This window comes from Protopterus annectens, chromosome 7.part1 (assembly GCF_019279795.1).
Source record: "Protopterus annectens isolate FY-2018-M chromosome 7.part1, PAN1.0, whole genome shotgun sequence".
Classification (NCBI taxonomy): domain Eukaryota; kingdom Metazoa; phylum Chordata; order Ceratodontiformes; family Protopteridae; genus Protopterus; species Protopterus annectens.
The window spans coordinates 402802914-402822784 of NC_056740.1; the positions used below are offsets into that span (position 1 = coordinate 402802914).

At 42.8% G+C, this 19871-nt stretch overlaps 1 protein-coding gene across 2 annotated transcripts in view; it reads left to right on the forward strand.

Moving 5' to 3' along the window:
* The window catches only part of LOC122807796 (ubiquitin-like modifier-activating enzyme 1), a 2541412-nt gene that overhangs the window by 1044239 nt on the left and 1477302 nt on the right, over nucleotides 1–19871 (forward strand). For both annotated transcript variants that reach the window (XM_044078854.1, XM_044078853.1), the window contains exon 17: nucleotides 11293–11488. In XM_044078854.1, coding sequence (XP_043934789.1) covers nucleotides 11293–11488 — 196 coding nt within the window. The remainder of the gene's footprint in view (nucleotides 1–11292; nucleotides 11489–19871) is intronic.

Genomic DNA, 19871 nt, shown 5'->3' on the forward strand with positions numbered 1-19871 from the left:
TGGATGTACGAATAAAACAAGAACAAGGTGGTTTTACAACCTCTTTATTTCGTAAAGAATGTTGGAGAAATAACATACTTACGTATGATAGCATGCACCCTAGACACACTTATAAAAATATAGTGAGAGGTCAAATTAATAGAGCCTCAAGATTATGTAGTAAAGATTGTGACTTTGAAGAAGAGCTGCTGAATATGAAACACATTTTTCAAAATAGAGGCTATGATGGAAAATTAATAACAAAAGAAATAGGTGAAGGTAACGTCCATAGAAAAGAAAAGTTCGCCCCTACAATGGGACAGAATCCCTCTGGTGAAGAGACTATTTTAAAAGACAAAAAAGCAGTACCCCTTAGAATGACATTTACTTATAGTAATAATGTACATGGAGTATGTGAGATAGTGAAGAAAAATTGGCATATACTATTATCTGATGATAAATTGAAAGAAATAGTAGGGAAGCAACCTAGATTTGGATTTAGAAGAAATAAAAATCTGAAAGATATTTTAACCCAAGAGAAGAATAATCAAAGGAAAGAGGTTATTAGCCAAGTAGGCACAAGACAATGTGGGCTATGTAAAGCATGTCAATACATCAATAAGGAAACTGTATTTAAACACCCAGTTACTGAGAAACTGTTCCATTTTAAAGCAAAAGCCACTTGTAGAACAGTGAATATTATTTATTTAGCTGAATGTCAGCAATGTACAGCATTTTATGTTAGAAAGACCAACAACATGTTTAAAGTTAGGATTTTGCAACACCTTTCCTGTATTCGGAATAAAAATATACATAATGCCCTCTTTAAACATATAGAGCGCAATAGTGATCATCAGTTTAAATTTAGAGCAATTTGTAATGTTTCACTCAATAAAAGAAGGGGAAATATAGGAGACATTACTGAAAGAGAGGAAGTGAGGTGGATTATTGAGCTTTTAGCTCATAGAACACCAGGACTCAATGAGTATATTCCCATGAAACCTTCCCTTAGAGAAAGGAGGGTGCAATACAAGTTTTGATTGGCTAGATCAATGTCAAATGGATATTTAAATATTGTAATAACTGTTCTTTCCTTTATCTGAAGAAGGGCAGAGCCCGAAAGCGCTTATCTTTGTATAGTATTGCCTGTCAACTGTTTTTATTGTTTTTACTGTTTTATCATTAAACCAGTGTTTACTTTGGACAGTGGTGGTCTGCATAGTTTATTTGTTTTGAAGATTTTTTGTACTTTGCAGACCTTTAGTCGGTTTACTCCATTTCTTCTTTTTCTGCTGATCACAAAATTTCTCTGCTAACAATGAGCATCTAACTATGGTCAGTAAGGGTACTTGGAGTTTTACATGGCTAGGCTTGAAAAGGCCCTAGGCCATTAGTCTAGCAATGTCCTATGAACCTATTAATGTATGCAGGCCTCCCAACATCTCCTGTCCAACATCCACTGCTGATGTCCTCCACTATAAGTTGTCCTGCAGCCTTGTAAAAGTTAGACATGTGCAATGGTGCTTGCGTAAAGTACTGAGCTCTGTAGTCTGTGTACTTGGGTAAGAGTTTCTGTTCTCACTGCAGTCTTCTGAGTGTGTATATATGTGTGTGTCTAGCAAGAAGAGCATAAGTGTGCATACCATTTCAGTCCCATGGATTGACAGTATTTTGACACTTGCACATGCCTGCACTTCCATTTCATGCAGGCCTCCCAACATCTCCTCTCCAACATCTACTGCTGATATCATCCTCTATAATTTGTCCTGCAGCCTTGTAAAAGTCAGACTTGTGCCATGGCACTTGTGTAAAGTACTGAGCTCTGTAGTCTGTCTACTTAGGTAGGGGATTCTGTTCTCACTGCAGTCAACCGTTGGTGTATGTGCATATATCCTGCCAGAAAAGCATAAGTGTCTATCCTACAGTTACCACTCCAGTCCCATAGACTGACAGTATTTTTTAAACACCTTTATTGAATTATCACTTGTGACATAGACTAATTTTCATTTATATAAAAGTAATCAAACTGTATTAATAGTTCATGTTTACAAACATTATACTTCACATATATTATGCGTCGTATAACCTAAGCAACATCACGTAAATTATTCAATTCCTGCGTTTTTTCTTAAATAATAAACATCTTTATTAATCCATCAGTTATGACATAGGCAATCCTTCATTTATATAAATGAAAACAAACCACACTGACACAATCCTAGTTGCAAGCATTTTACATCGCAAACCATAGTGACACACTCCCAATTGCAAACATTATACATCACTTATCATCTACCCAGTCATTTTCAGTCAAATATTATTTATCTCATTTAAGTCCTGCCATCTTTTAAATCGCATTCCTCCCCTGTATGTATTGATCCCACAATTCCGATTTTTCCTTTGTAATTTGCTCCTACCCTTTCCCAGAGATCTCAATTTCAGCTGTTTTAGCTCTGTTTTGACACTTGCCCATGCCTGCACATCCATTTCATGCAGGCCTCCTAACATTTTCACTCCAATATCCACTGTTGATGTCATCCACTATAAGTTGTCCTGCTGCTTTGTAAACATCAGACTTGTGCCATGGTGCTTGTGTAAAGTACTGAGCTCTGTAGGCTGTCTACTTAGATAGGTAGGGGGTTCTGTTCTCACTGCAGTTGAGTGTGTGTGTGTGTGTGTGTGTGTGTGTGTGTGTGTGTGTGTGTGTGTGTGTGTGTGTGTCTATCTAGCCAGAAGAGCATAAGTCTGTGTCCTACAGTTACCCCTCCAATCCCATGAATTGACAGTATTTTGACACTTGTACATGCCTACACATCCATTTCTTGCAAGCCTCCCAACATCTTCTCTGTAACATGCAGTTCTGATAGCATCCACAATAAGTTGTTCTGCAGCCTTATAAAAGTGAGAATTGTGCCATAGCAGTTGTGTAAAGTAATGAGTTCTGTAGTCTTGTATTAGATAGGTAGAGGTTCTGTTCTCACTGCAGTCAAATGGGGGGGGGGTTGTGCAGTTGCTTGACATTAGACAGAGCCTTTTACTCTAGCCTGTGGGTTACTGCTATTGCCATATTCTCCTCACCAGACACTGCTGATGTCATCACTTATATCTGATTTGTGGATGTGCACTATTCCCTTCAGGGCAAGGTTGAAGACTGTCCTGGATGCCAGGCAGAGGTCACCTCATTCTGTAAGCTACAGCTTACAGTGACATAGCTTTTTGTCTATCCAAATACATCATGGCATGATTTATATGCACTGTATTTTCTTGGTGGGGAACCCCTATGTTCTCTCCATCTGCTGCATGTGTCTGATGAGGTACATGCAAAAGAGAGCATTGTACTCCATATTAGTGTTCTGTTGAGGTTCAAGTCCAGTGCTTTTATATAATCCTCAGATCTGAATATGCTGGTGTGACTTATGATGTGCACAACATAGGCTTACCAGGGTGGACACTTGGTGGTCAAAGTTCAGATTGCTATCTATGTGTGTTCCCAGCTCTTACATCACTGGGTTTCAGCATAGTGGGAGTGTTGTCAATGCTGTAATTAGCAGGGAATTCCACTTTGCAGAAGGATAAAATAAAGACACATTTCTGCATTTATTTGTAGATTGTGTGCCTTTGTCAGCAATCATTTGTCTGTGTTACCTCCTCCTCTAGTATGCTATCATCATTGGTGGACTCAGTGATTGCACCCAATATGCAAAAGTCAAACACCGTATACTTTAGCCTTAACTTTCAAGAAATAGAGTCCAAACAGTAAAGGGCCAAGCATAGATCCTTGGAGTAAGCCAGTGGTGATAGCTCTACTGGTACAGGTTGATTCACCAACTTTCATGGTATGTGTTCTGTTGATGAACCAATTGGTTCACAACATGTGTTTTGCCAGTGAACCAATTGGTTACCCATCTGCGACATAAGGGTTAATCCCTAGCTGGAAGAGTTTCTTTGCATGGGGGATTGTGTCCAAACCATAGGCCAGATCAAGATCAGCAGTATGCACTGTGTTACCTTTATCCAGGTCTATCATACAGAATCAGTGGGCTTTGACAACATCACAGATCGTCTGTGGCAAGACATAGCACATACACCTTCCTGACATTGTTGAATACCCACATCAGCACACCCTCCACATGGACTATGTTCCTGGAGAAGGGTGTACATCAACATGCATCCATCTGAGTTGGTGAGGAGACAGCACTCGATGCATGTATAGAAACATCCTGACTCTCCTCATCTGTGAAGCAGACCAACCTGTCATCATGGGCCTTTCCTAAATGGATGCTAGTCATATCATAGCTGTGTGGAACAGAAGTGTGTGAGTTGTTAATGCTACATCATGTCTGTTACATCTGGTAGATGTCCTCAAAGAAGTCATTGAGGGCATGCATGATGACAACACTATCATCCTTTTGAACTTGACAAGCCCGAGGCATTTGACACAAATCCACACTGAGGTATTTACATAACAGTGTCAGATGTGGCTATAAACACCTATATCACCAAATGGGTAGAACACTGGATCACATACGTGGCATCTATATATGTTGAAATTTGTGAAGTGACCTATATCTCAGGTCCAGTGACTAGGTCCGTACATCAGGGCCGTCTGCTAGGCCCTTTCCTGTCCATTATATAAGTCACAGACATCACAAATGACATATACATCCTGTGTCCAAACAGCTGTCTGAAGGACTACAGATTTGTTGGCAAACTTTGAATCTACTGTGATATTAGTATAATACAGACAGTATCAACATACACCAAAGATTGCTGCCACAACCATGACAACACCTGCAATGAAACAAAAACATGGAGGAATTGTTACATCATGACAGAAATGCACAACCTAAGGATAATGTAGACATTGCACACTATAATCAGACCAATAGATATGTGACCTTTGTCCTCGGGTAGATGGCATGTGGAATATCCACTAGTATGTGATCACAGTGCTGACTACTCCCTTGTATGTAACACAACTACTGAGTATGTGAAAGACATCCACATGACAGTCCATAATACCTCCATAGATCACAGCCTTCATTACACCAATAGCTGACTACAATTCACCCTTCTTCATGTACCTCCCAACACATCTTCCAGTGATGTGTTACTGATGTGTACCACCTTTGCCACAATGAGCTGTCACACATGCTATTGGCCACACCCAGGTATTCTTTTTGTTGCATAAACATTACTGTCTGATGGTGTGAGTCCCCATCAAGTTGTGTTACACCAGATGCATGCATGATACTTGTTACAGTTATGTACACAGTACTTAGATAGCTGCTTGACAACATTGATGGTATGGGTAACATTTCTGACAATGTGACTTGTTTCATATATATATATATATATATATATATATATATATATATATATATATGCATGCCATGTGCATCAGTCAACTAGCCTGTATCGATCTGAATGTCAGATCATCCAGGTATAGCAATGTCCCTCCTAACACCTCCAGCAGATGTTACAGTGTCAAGACAGTGTGCATGATTACTCTTATAGATTGCTGACATGTCATAATAGTTGTACAAGTGTGTTTGTGCAGACGCATCTCTGATCACTCAGAATCACATATGTTATGTCAGAGACATTGGATTACTGGTGGTATTATTCTGATGTCAATGATTGCGTGTGCTTCTTTTACTGCTGTTCATGAGCCTTTATCTGTATTCCACTTGGAGACCTGTGCTGAGATTACATTCATATTCAGGCAAATCAGTTTGCACAGCTTCGCAATATGCACCCTACCCCAATTGTATATAACATCCCTGATAGATGTCCTGTGCTTTGTTCATGTAAGGATAATTATCTCACACAGACATCTTCCCCATTGTTATGTCACCTTGTGTGACAGTCACATAATACACAGTTTCACTGTGCAGTCCATACTGAACCATATTGATATGTGATTGATATTCTTGCTACATCTATCTTCCATTGACATGCCCTCATCTGCTGTACATTAGGTTGTTTCACATGTCCTCTTTCCCTGTGTTCATTCCTACATTTCTTCTGTGTGACCCTATTTAGTACACACACACTCTCCATGAGTGTTTATTTTACATGGCAGTGCATATACCCTGACAGATCAGTTACAGAACTTCTGTACAGAATGCATGGAATGGGATTTCACAATACTCTGCACTGTATACACTGCCCTGTACTGTGGTTGGACGTATACATGACTATGCATTAAGCCCTGGAAATCGTTATGGCATTCTACGCAATTCCGCTAACCTACTGTGCTCTGAGGTAAACAGGTTTTCTAATTGTGTTGCTTTACACTGTTTCCTGTGTGTCATGAATCCATGCTTGTTTATGGTTAAACGTTGTGCAAAGCATGAATATATAATTGGCACTGCTGCTCGCTGTGCATCATTGCTCATACTTGTAAACTCCATGTGAGCTTTGCATGAAGCGTACATGGAGTTTACTGAATCCCAGGGACTATTTATTTTTTAAACTGAAAAACCAAGTATATCTGGTCTGGAGGGCTCCCAGTGCTGTGAGTCCCAAAACTTTGAAAATTAAACCCCGAGTCTAACAAAGAAAAAAAAAAGCAAATGCTGAGCCACAGTTTTACACTTGTACAGCATTTTTTGCACCCCAGCATGACTGCAAAAAGAAACCTAGCATATACTTTTGATGTATAATCCCTGAAATTCTTTACCTAACTGGAAAGCACCTTTAGCAAAATGTCAAATGTTATAAATAATCCTCAGTACCTGCATCCGTTAACTATACTTGTTTCAGAATTCATTTGTACATATGAAATAAACTGTACATTACCCGTATAACACATGATAGCATTTTTGTAGGACCAGTCCGGTAACAAATGGTTGACCAAATATTTGTCAAGGTTTTTTTTAAATACTATTCGTGTAAAAGTTCACACTTTTGCACTCCAAAGAATAATATCATTCAAAATGTGCATTCACACTAGTCCCAGATTTATTTTTCCTCTTTATATGGGACACTAGTCCCAGATTTATTTTTCCTCTTTATATTTTTTTGATCTTGTAGCCCAGGCAGGTATGACCCTAGCCCTGAGTAGCATTCTGCCATCACCCAAAACGATGCCGCAGTACAAGGACAAAATGATTGACTTCAACAATTGGCTAAGCTTCTGGTGCCATTCTAAAGGGATCCAGTATCTGTCTGCCTGGGATGACATGGTCGACAGACCACGATGCTTTGCCAGAGATGGCCTGCACCTGTCACACCTGGGATTCTGGATACTGGCTAAGGTTCTTGCCGCCCCTATAGTGCATTTTTTAGGCAAGGTTCAAATGACAAATTCACTGCCGTAACAGGAACAGGCAAGCAAAAACTGAGGGTGATGCTACTCAATGCTAGAAGTCTAAATCTCAAAATGCACTCACTCGAGGCACTCCTTAAAATGGAGAACATCGATATCTGTGTAGTGACTGAGACCTGGTTCAAGGCTCCAGAGAGCACCCCTGCACTACCAGGCTATAACTCATACCACACTTTTCGTCCATGTAACCTGGACCGGAACACCAAAGGCGGAGATGTGTCCATATTCATTAAGGATATCCACACCTCCAGGCTAGTTGCTCAGCATAATACAGCCGAGGTTATCCAAGTGCAACTAACTCTAGGCAAAACTGCAATCCAAATTGTAGCTTGCTACAGATCACCCACCATGCCCCAGGATTCCCACTCCTCTTTTCTTGATGTACTGGAAAATATTAGGGTTCAACCAAACACCCTAATAATGGGCGATTTCAGCTACCCCACCAGTAACTGGGAAAACTACTTATGTACCAAATCCTTCGCTCAATGCTTTCTGGAATTCATAAACTCCGATGCCCTGGATCAACTTATCCACACCCCCCACCAGGGGCAACAATATCCTAGATCTAGTCATTACCAACATGAGTGACTGGTGTTCCACACCTGAAGTCAACGCCTCATTGGTCTGATCCGACCATAAGCTAATTACCCTAGGTATCCACATCCTGCCCCCACCCCTATTAAGGAAACCATGGTAAAAAAATTCTCCAAAGCCAACTTCATGTTTCTTAAGAGTGGTGAACTTCATGACACCCATGCAGATGGACAATACAGTTACGACCACTGAATCCTACACAATTGCAGTTTATAAGCACTTACATGAGTTCATGGATTGTGCTATCCCAAACAGAACCAAGACACTATCCTCCAAAAAAAGGAAGCCAATCTGGTGGTCCCCTGCCATAAACAAACTGTACAACAAAAGGAAGAAACTGTTGCAAAAGAGAGTAAAATCCCACGAGTGGAGGAGCTCCCTGGTCAGCCTCAGTAAGAAGCAGCGATCCCTGATAAAATCCTCCAAAGCTAGTTATGAAAACAAAATGGCCACTGATTCTAAAGGCAACCACAAAGCATTCTATAGCTATGTCAAGAATCTCAATGACAACACTCAGATCTGCTCTGAGTTACAGCACAATAGCACTGCATATACAGACTCAACTGATATTGCCAACATTCTGGCAGATAGGCTCAGTGTTAACTTTACCCCTCTCTCAACCCCCAAAGGGCCCATCTCTATACTGGGAGAATGCAAAGTTCCTGTAATCACGGCTGCACAGGTAAAAAACAAACTCTCCAAAGCCAAGAACACAGCATCCATGGGACCAGACAACATCCCAGGCTGCATTCTACACGAAATACAGAACGAACTGGCACCCCACCCAAGTACCATGTTCAATCATAGCCTCACCTCAGGCTTTGTGCCTGCTGAATGGCGCACAGCAATGGTTATCTCACTCCACAAGGGGGGAGCCACCATGGACCCCAGGAACTACCACCCCATTAGCCTGGTGAGCCTGGTCTGCAAGGCCATGGAACGTATCATCACGGAACTTATAAACAAAGACATTGATAATCTCCAAACTCTGGACTCCACCCAGTTCGGGTTTGTAAAAGGCAGATCATGTCTCCTAAACCTGATAGACTTCTTTGAAGCAGTCACCAAAGCCGTAGACAAGGGTAAGGTGGTTCACACAGCCTATCTAGATCTTGCCAAGGCTTTCAACACCATCCCCCACTCTGGAATTATAGATAAACTCACTAAACTAGGTATAAATCCCTATGTCACAAGATGGGTTGCCATTTGGCTCGCTTACAGAACCCACACTGTGAAAGTAGCAGACTCCAAATCCGACTTCAGACCAGTGACAAATGGAGTACCACAGGGTTCAGTCCCGGGTCCTCTCCTGTTTGGTATCTACTTCTCTGAAGTACAGGCTAACACAGATGGTCTTTGGCTAATGAAGTTCGCAGATGACTGCAAACTAGGAGCCATAATCGAAACTCCTAATGATGTGGACATCCTACACAAGGGCCTCACTGAGACAGATGCCTGGTGTCAAAGCCATGGCCTCAAGCTCAATGCCAAAAAGTGCATTGTCATCCCCTTTGGTAAAAACTCTGTACCCAAGAACTACAACATAGGCGGTAGTATACTTAACACCAAAAGTATGATAAGAGACCTTGGGACACAGGTGGACAGTCGTCTCTCCTTTGATAATCACATCGCCACAGTAGTCAGGAAATCCTTCTACGTGGCACACCTCATCACAAAAGGTTTCTCTTCCAGAAAAAAAGAGGTCATTGTTCCCCTCTACTCATCACTCATTAGACCCATTATAGAGTACAATGCCCCTTTTGGTATGTACCTCACAAGACATCTACAACAACTGGAAAGGCTGCAGAAATACCTCACAAAGAGGATTACCGGCCTCAAACAGATGCCTTACGCAGACCGTCTCAAAAAACTCCAGCTTTACTCCGTCACATATCGCCTACTCAGAAGTGATCTCTGCCTAACATACAAACCTATTTCAAACCTAGAGCTGCTGGACATGGTCCACTTAAGGAAATCCCAGTCCCTCTGAGCTACACACTCTAGGGACCTAAACCTTGTCATCACAATAAACAGAACATGTTGAAGGGATAGATTCCTGTCCCAGAGACTTCCGTTACTCTGGAATAAACTACCTGTCTATATCAAACAAAGCTCCTCATTAGCACTCTTCAAGAAAAATCTTGATGATTGGATGGGAAATAGGAAATTCACCCCGGGGATCACCTCTGTGGCTCTGCTCGACAGGGGCACAGGCAAATAATTTTCTTGGGTGGCAAAAGCCAGGGTACCTTTTTGGCTGGGCTTGTACAGGCCCCAGGGCCGATAGCCTAGTACCTACCTATGAACCTAAAACTGGTTACACAGATTTGTCATCTGAATTACAGTTATTACAAAAGCAGTTTTTCCCTGCAAGTTATACTGGTTTTAAAAATATTTGTATTAGTCTTTTCTTTCTGGACTTCTAATTATCAACATTACACTTTTGTAATAAAAAAGTCATGTTCTTATAATAAAATGATAAAATAAATCTTATCTAGGGGACCAGGCACATTTTCAGCATGTTTAAAATGAGTAAAACAAATACAATACGATTCCACATGAAACATTTACACTGTGGCCTACCTCTTGCCAAACAAAAAGCAAATACAGAGAAACAACCAACTCACTCACTCAAATGAGTCTCCTTTCATCTGTTAGTACATGTTTCTGGTCAGAGTACTTAACTTTTAACACTTTTCTGAAGTTTTGTTGTATGTACCCTTTCCCTATAAGGCAAGGATAGCTGCACTGAGAACGCCAGATAGTAATATTCTCTTGTAAGAAATGTTCTGTCCGTCACTTTTTGTTGATACTGTTTTTCTAAACTTTGTAGTTGGAGTGTCACTTTGTCTATAAGCTAACAAGTTTCATCCTGTAGTTTTGGAGTAGATTCCCCTCAATGTCTACTTAGATAGGTTCATAGGTTCATAGATTAGTACCAGGCTAACTGCCCTTTTGGGCCATTTGAAGCCTAGCCCATACCCCATGTGAGAATCAGACCCTGCACCTTGTGTCTTTAAGGTAAACACCTTAACCATTATGTCATCCTCCCACCCCCTTGCTTGTTTTAGCATTCATTTTTGCAGGTCTTCACCTCTCAAGTATGCCTTTTTTAGTAATTCCTTTCAGACGTGTCTGCCACTCCACATCTCCGAGTGCATTAATTAATAAGATATGTTTTTGTTAGTGGAACTGTGCCAATAGTTTTAAAGTGAAGACATTTGACTTTAACATTAAATGAAAGTTCTACTTAACCATACTCAACTATAGTTGTGTGTCTGTGTTATTTAAGCAAGTTTACATTTATGCAGGAATTTTGTGGCTTGTAGGGTAGTGGAAGCTTTCAGCAGTCACTGACACATATTTTATTTTGTTATATTTTACAGGGACAACAACTTTAAAGAAAGGATTCTACAGCAGTCAGACCTCCAGACCCTAAACACGCTAGAGACCATCTACAACACTCTTGTCACAGACAGGCCTACTTACTGGGCTGACTGTGTAAGATGGGCCAGGAACCACTTCCAAATCCTGTATCAGAACAACATTAGACAACTTCTACACAACTTTCCTCCTGATCATGTAAGAGACTGTAGTAGAATCAAGTTTATTTGTCTTTATTTTTCTGTATTAGGACTTGTACTATGTTGATATTGGTTACTTGTATTGTACTGTCTTTTTAAAATAATTTGTAAGAAGTTGTATCACAACAAAAACATTAGTGAACACTGGCATTGTCTGTCCTTGTGAGGAGTGCAAGTATTGCTACAATCATACCTCTGAACTGTCCAGATTTATGGCTCATATTTTTGGTTTGTACCTCATAGAATGTGTGGTTTTCTAGCAAATTACTAGGATGATCTGAAGACGTGAAGTCACTAAATAATGACATTTGAGTTTGACCTCAAATCCTTCATAAAATATATGTTAAAACAACCCCTGTTTCTTTACAAACTTTCTAAGTTTACAAGAGCAATATTTGAAACATCTCCCTATTTGTGGGCCTTTGCTCCTCAGTTTATCAGGCTTTGTCCAGATTTCTTGCACTAAAAACTTGAGAGGTATGGCTACAATGACCTGCTGGGACAGAGGTTATCAGTAGAGAGAGAGAGAGACAGAGCTATTTTATTATAAACCTTGCACTTCTTTTTTTGGTTACATGGGTTTCCCCTTTTCATATAGTCTGAGAAAAGGATTGTAGAGTAAAGTAGATTTGCATTATGGGAGAAATAATGTTAATCAGGTTCACTGGAGAAATTGTGGTAGCAAAATGCATGTGAATGGAGTGCCCATTGTCACAGAAAAGGCAGGCAGGGGTGCTCAAGCATGCAAGGGCCACACTGCTGCCACATGTGCAGTGGCAGTCAACCTGAGGAAGGCCAGTATTACAAAATGCCAATCCAGTTCATTACATAAATAGGGAAAAGCAATCAGAAAAAAATACAGAAGGGTAAATATAAGGAATACAGATTGTTGGGGGGCATGAGTTTTATGGGGAAAAACTCCTTTTTGTAATATAAGAAGATGAATAGAATGGTTTTGGCAGAAATAGTGGTAGAGGGTAAGGTAGGTGAGGAAGAAAAGCAAACATAAAGAGCAGACACAGACATGGGGGTTGCTACAGAAGATGTGAACAACAGGGATGGGTGCAGACAGACAGAGGGTGGATACCTGGTGATTGGGAGGACTGGACAGCAAACAAACTATAGGGAATGGCACATAAGGCAGGAAAACACGGGTGGAGGATAGAGCAGGGTGCATGGTCAATGCCAAGCTAGCCCAGGGACCAAACCACACAGATGTAAGTCAACTGTGTGGCTGACATCTTATGCAGACTGTACCTTTTTGCCCATCAGTAGTCAGGACCTGCCAGTCAAATGACTTGACTAGCCATGCCAGGAGGCACTCCATCCACCTGTCAGCATTTCTCAGACAGTACTGTCTTAGGTTCATACTTTCATAGGTGTGTACTAGGCTAATGGCCCTGGAGCCTTTACAAGCCTAGCCCATAGGATTGCCCTGACATCATGCCACCATACCTTAGTTCCTAGTGCCTCTGGTGAATTTTCTATTTCCCATCCACTCATCAAGATTTCTGTTGAAGAGGGCCAGTGAAGTGCTCTGCTTGACATGTATGGGAAGTCTGTTCCATACCATGGGCAGTCTCTGGGTTATGAACATGTCCCTCCAGCATGTTTTGTTGATTGTGGTAATGAGGTTGAGGTCTCTGGAGTGTGTGGTGCGGAGGGATTGGGATTTCTTTAGATGTAGCATTTCTAACAGAGCTGGGTCAGATATTGCTTTGTAAGTCAAGCAGAGATCACCTCTAAGTAGGCGATATTAGACAGAATAGTTGGAGTTTTTTGAGTCTGCCCATATAGGACAAGTGTTTAAGGCCTAGGATCCTCTTTGTGAGGTACGTTTGTGGCCTCTCCAGTTGTTGCAGGTGTCTAGTGAGGTACATGCCAAATGGGGCATTGTACTCGATGACTGGCCTAATGAGGTAGGATGCTGCTCAGGGCTAAGGTCATAATCACCTTTCTTCCAGGATGCAAAACCCTTAATAATGAGATGTGCCACACAGAAGGACTTTCTGACCACAGTGGCAATGTAATGGTCAAAAGAGAGGTTGCTGTCAACCTGTTTTCCTAGATCTCTTATAACTCCTTCAGTGTTCAGTGGACTACCATCAATTTGGTAATTCAAGGGAACTGGGTTTTTCCCAAGGGGATGGCGACACATTTTTTTTGGCACTGAGCTTAAGGCCATGGTTCTGACACCAGTCGTTGGTCACATTGAGGCCTTTCTGTAGGATGTCAACATCACTTGGGGAGTTAATAATAGATCTCAACTTGCAATCATTTGCAAACTTTGTCAGACAGAGTCCCTTCGTGTTGGTCTGGACTTCAGAGAAGTAGATACCAAACAGGAGAGGACCCAGGACCGAACCCTGTGGGACTCCACTCGTGACTGGTTGACAATCTGACTTGAAGTCAGCTACTTTTACGCTGTGGGTTCTATCTGTGAGCTAGTTTGCAACCCACCTAGTGATATAGGGGCTGCTGCCTAGCTTAGTGAGTTTTTCTATGATTCCTGAATGGGGAATGGTATCAAAGGCCTTGGCCAGATCAAGGTAGGCTGTATGAACCAGCTTGCCTTCATCCACAGCTCTGGTGACTGACTCAAAGAAGTTGGCCAAGTTGAGCAGGCATGAACTACCCTTCACAAAACCAAACTGTGTAGGATCCAGAGTTTGGAGATTCCCTATATCCTTGTTTATTAGGTCAATGATGATGCGTTCCATAGCTTTGCATATCAGACTTGTCAGACTAATGGGGCGATCGTTCCCAGGGTCTGTAGTTGCTCCTCCTTGGTGGAGAGGGATGACTGTAGCAGTGCGCCATTTGGTAGGGACAGAGCCTGAGGTGAGGCTTTGATTGAACAGGGTGCACAGGTAGATGCTAGTTCTCTCTGTAGTTCATGTAGAACACAGCCAGGGATATTGTCTGGTCCCATAGAAGCTGTATACTTGGCCTTGGACAATGCTGTTTTAACCTGTGCAGCAGTAATACTAGATGCCTGGCAATCTACTAGTATTGTGATTGGTCCTTTAGGGGGGAGAAGGGTAAAGTTGGCACTGAATCTATCGGCCAGTATGTTGGCAATATCTGTTGTCTCGGTATAGGAGGTACCATTGTGCATTAGCTCAGAGCAAACCTGGGTATTGCTGTGGAGATTCTTTACATAACTATAGAAGCCTTGTAGTTGTCTTTACTATATGATGCAATTCTGTTTTCATAGCTAGCTTTAGAGGATTTGATGAGGGATGTCAACCTTTTGTTGAGGCTGATAAGGGAGTTTTTCCAGTCTTGGAACTTCAGCTTATTCCGCATCAGTTTCCTCCTCCTGTTGTAGAATTTGTTTATGGCAGGGGACCACCAGTTTGGCTTACTTTTTTTTTTGAGAGAGTGTCTTGGTTCTATTGGGTCTGGTGAGATCCATACATTTTTGTACGTGTTTGTACAGTGCATTGGTGTATGATTCAGCAGTCGCACTATTCTCCAATTGCGTGGGTGCCATGAAGTTAGCCACCTCTGTTTTTAGGACCCCAAAGTTATCTTTGGAGAAGATTTTCATGGTGGTTACCTTTATGGGGGGGTGAGAAGGATGTGGATTTCCAAGGTGATTAGTTTGTGGTCAGATCTAACCAGGGAGGAGTTGACTATTGGTGTAGAGCAACAGTCGCCCATGTTAGTAATGACCAGGTCAAGGATGTTGCTACCTCTAGTGGGGGTAAGAACGAGCTGGTCCAGGGCATTGGAATTAATGAATTCCAGAAAGCATTGGGCAAGTGTATTGGTACATGAGTAGTTTCCCCAGTTAATGGAGGGGTAGTTGAAGTCGCCCAGTATGAGAGTGTTTGGTTGGACCCTAATATTCTCCAGGGTGCTTAGGAGTGTGGAGTGTTAGTCTTGGGAAATGGTTGGGGACCTATAGCAGGCTACAACCTGAATCATACCCAATGTTAGCTGCACCTGAAGTATCTCTGATGCTCTATGTTGGGATACTAGTCTGGAGGTGTGCACATCTTTTATGAATATGGAAGCACCACCACCTTTGGAGCTTTGGTCCAAGTTCTGGGGGCCAAAAGGTGTGGAATGAGTTATAGTCTGGTAGTGCAGGGATGCTTTCTGCTGCTTTGAACCAGGTCTCTGTTACATCACAAATGTCGATGCTCTCCATTTTAAGGAGTGTGTCGAGCGAGTGAATTTTGAGATTTAGACTAAAGGCTTTGAGCAGCATGACCCTCAGATTGCATTTTCTGTAGCTGTTATGGTGGTAATTTGTTCTTTGAAACACCACTTGAAGAAGGCACTATAGGGGTGGCAAGAGCCTTGGCCAGTATCCGGAAGCCCAGGGGTGACACATGCAGGCCATGTCTGGCAAAGCATCGAGGTCTGTCAATCATGTCATCCCAGGCAGACAGATACTGGATCCCCTTAGAATGACACCAGAAACTTAGCCAGTTGTTGAAATCAGTCATTTGCTTGTACTGTGGTATCATCCTGGGTGATGGTAGGATGCTGCTCAGGGCTAAGGTCATAATCGCCTGGGCTACATAATCCGAGAGCCCCTCCATGTCTCTTTTCATGTAGTCCAGGGAGGTACATATTAGGTCATTCACACGCACATGTACAATGACAGAGTCATATTTGTACCTGTTGTTGAGGGACCTGAGTGCGTGCGTTATGTGGCGGATCCTGGCACCTGACAGGCAGCTGACTGTTACTTTCTCATTATTCAAGCTAGTGAGTGGGACATCAGTGTGCCTCACTATCAAGTCACCTATAACTAGTGTGTTAGGCATGCTGTTTTGCCCTAGGGGCTTTGGTTGAGTAGCACACTGTTTAAGAGAGTTATGTGTCTCATGATAAGTGTTGTGTTGTGGTGGTCAAGTGCGTTTCTGCCTTGGAGATCTCTGCTGTTTGAGTAGATTTTTATTGAGAGCTTCAGCGAAGGTGGGTGTGTGGTTTGTGTTTTTATGTGAAGACAGTGCTGGTGTGTGTTCTGGAGGGCTATGTGTTCCATGTGGTGTGATGCAACTGATGCCTGGAAACCACAGGTAGCACTTTCATGTCACATTCAGAAGAGGGTCCTCCACCCCCACCTTCTGAGAATTGACCCCCAGAGGCATCCAATGATACCTTCATGTTACCTTCAACAGTGTGATCTCCTTCCTCCTACTGTGAGAGCTGGGCCTGGTGACTGTTGGTGGTCCAGAGCTGTAGGCTTTGGCTGACACAGGACAAGGAGACTGCTGCCTCTCCTCTTCCACAACTAAAACTGTGCTTACAGAAAAAAGAGAAAAAGAGAAGACATTACTGCAGAGAGATGTTATGCATAAAATTGCAGCTACAAAATGCACTAGTGCACATGGCATATGCTGAGACATGCTTCATGTTGCACCTCTGCTCCTTGGCCACTGTAAATCAAAGTAAGAACAACTCAGGACACTGGCACACCTGTTAATCTCATGCAACCAAAAATGTAAGGTTTGCAGTAAAAGAGCTCTCTCTCTCTCTGTCTGTGATCTCTGCCTCCACTTAAAGCAGGTCAGGATAGTGCCTCATCAGGTTATTGTAGCAATGATTTCACTCCTCACAAGAACAGGCAATGCCATTGGCATCCCTCATGATCCTGGCAGGCTCAGGCCAGGCATTTACATTCTGCAAGGGGTAATCAGACTAGTCCAGTATGTGGTCCTCAAAGTCTCTGTGCAACAAGAAAATCCCCTCAGAAACTAGAAAGGAGCCCTGCTGTTCCCAGCACCTAAAGAAGCCACAACCACTTTCACCGGTTCACTTGAGGAGCAAAATTGTAGCCGTGTGTGCAATGGCCACATGTTCAGGTGTCACATGACAGATATCATAGCACAGCAGCTGGAGTGCTAACAAAATTCTCCTTACTGCAGATCCACAGTGCTACGTGTTGATATATGGGCCTAGTCCCGAGATGAACATGGTAGCAATGTTTTTGTGGATATCATGCTGCATTATGGCAGTGATTCAAAGACATCCACACTAAGTTTCCCTACTAGCATAAACTCCATTGTAAGAGGCCTTTATTAGCACAGTATAAAATGCTGGCACTGTTTTGCATGAAAACTCTAAGATGCACAGCTGTGAAATCACAATTACAGAATAAGACTTTGGATGGGGGGAGTGAAGGAAGAAAAGACAGTAATGTACCTCTGCACTGCACATGATGATATCGTACCTCTGCACTGCACATGGTGGTAATGCACCTCTGTACTGCACTTGGAGGTAATGTATGTCTACACTGCACATGGTGGTAATGCACCTCTGCACTGCACATGGGGGTAATGTACAGTACATCTGCACTGCACATAGTGGTAATGCAGTTCTGCACTGCACATGGTGGTAATGTATGTCTGCACTGCACATGATGGTAATGTACGTCTGCACTGCACATGGTGGTAATGAATGTCTGCACTGCACATGGTGGATGGCAGCAGCAGGAACAAAGAGGGGATGGTATATGTGGGTGTAGGATCACAATGCAATAGTCTTGTCCAGCTGTAGTAAGAAGGGTGACACGCAATAGGCTATACACACTTAGAGAAGGATGTGCCACACAGGGCGCAGTGGCCCCTGTACATAGGATGTATTATGGCATTGCATTGTAAAGGTGATTGTATGAACAGAGTACTACATGGGGTCTGTGCATTCATGTAAGGAGGAGTGATGCCATGTTGTTTTCTGCAGTTTGTACAGGAAAGTGAGGGGGATTGGTCACAGCACTATTGAGGCCAACTAGATGCTCAAATGAAGGGGGGGGGAGGCAACCATTTACAAGATAGGTTCAGAAGGTCATTCACATACACATGAATTGACCAGCATGTGTCACCCACAGGTGTACAGATTTTGCTGTGGGTACACAAGAGAGGCAATGGCTGGAAATCTTCACCACCTAGGAAAACCACAAATAAAATGCACATGCTGGGAAAAGGTAGCACAAACTGGGTTTATAAAGACCAAGTGTGGCAAGGAATGGGGCAGGACATTAGAGCTGCTGGTAATCATTATATGTCTCTGGAGCAGGTGCAGCAAAGGATAACCAATATATTATTGCATGCTAGGAACACTGCATGGGATATTGCCAAGGGCATGTCCACCACAGGAGGAGGACCACCAACACAGAAATGGCTGACAGAGATGATGAAGTTCTTGGTATCCCTGTCTGGGGAGGGAGCGTCACACTTATACCCAGTGGCAGCTTTATGTGACAGCTGAGTGGCAGTGATTGCACTTCTGTCTGTATTAGATGCTACATGTTGGCAATAGCCATCAGCTGTCCATATTGGTGGTGTTGTCTTTCGGCTTTTCCCGGTTAGGGGTCACCACAGCGGAACTACGGTCCGCTAATGATTGGCAGTAGATTTTCACGAATGCCGAGGTATCAGCTCGATGTTCAACCTTCAACGAAGGCACGCCCATTTACGCATGTCTTTCAAACGCCCACCCAACCATGGGGAGGACATGCAGACTCTACACAGAAGGCACTCCCCACACTCCAGCCGAGAGTTGAATGGGAGAACCTCTTGCTGTGAGGCAACAATGTTACCGCTGCACCACCGCAGAATTGTGCAATTCAATATACAAATGGCAGGACTTACTCAGCAAGAGGCTCCTGCATATCTGTCTTTCAGATACATCCAGGCTGCAACTGCAACACTCTTCACAGCATAGTGTGTGTGTGTGTGTGTGTGTGTGTGTGTGTGTGTGTGTGTGTGTGTGTGTGTGTGTGTGTGTGTGTGTGTGTGTGTGTGTGTGTGTGTGTGTGTGTGTGTGTGCACATGCATGCACATGCACCTATGTGCTACTTACATAATGTGGAATCTAACAGTATGCCTGTCATGGGGTGATGGCGTTAGTCACATGCATTAGTTTAAGTGCCCCATGGGACCGAGCCTGATGGCACCCCTACCAGCACCAAATCAGCCTGTTTTTTCTGGTTATGGGAAATGAAGATTCCCAGTTAGCCATCAGGCTTATGGCCCTTTCATTCTTGCCCAGGAATCCCCCATGACCTTAGCTGCTGATGGTAAGAGTCAGGTGGTAGGGAGCACACCAGTACTGCTGGTCCTGGGGGGGTGATCTAGCCTCTTCCTGGTTCTGCACTTCTAGCCCATGCAGTGGTGTGCAGTCACAAAGTGAGCTGAAGGAAACCCTTGAAGGGCAGAAGTCATATGCAGGCCATATATCACATTCAGCATCTCCACAATACTACACCTGGTCTCCCTGGGAACAGACATCTAGTGTTCCTGTTAAGTATCACCCATGTGGCAAGTTATAGCTGCTTCCCTCACACCAGGATGGGCAAGCAGGTAGTGTTAGCTCACCCCAACCTCCTCTTCCATTTTCTACAGGCATCTAAGCCACGT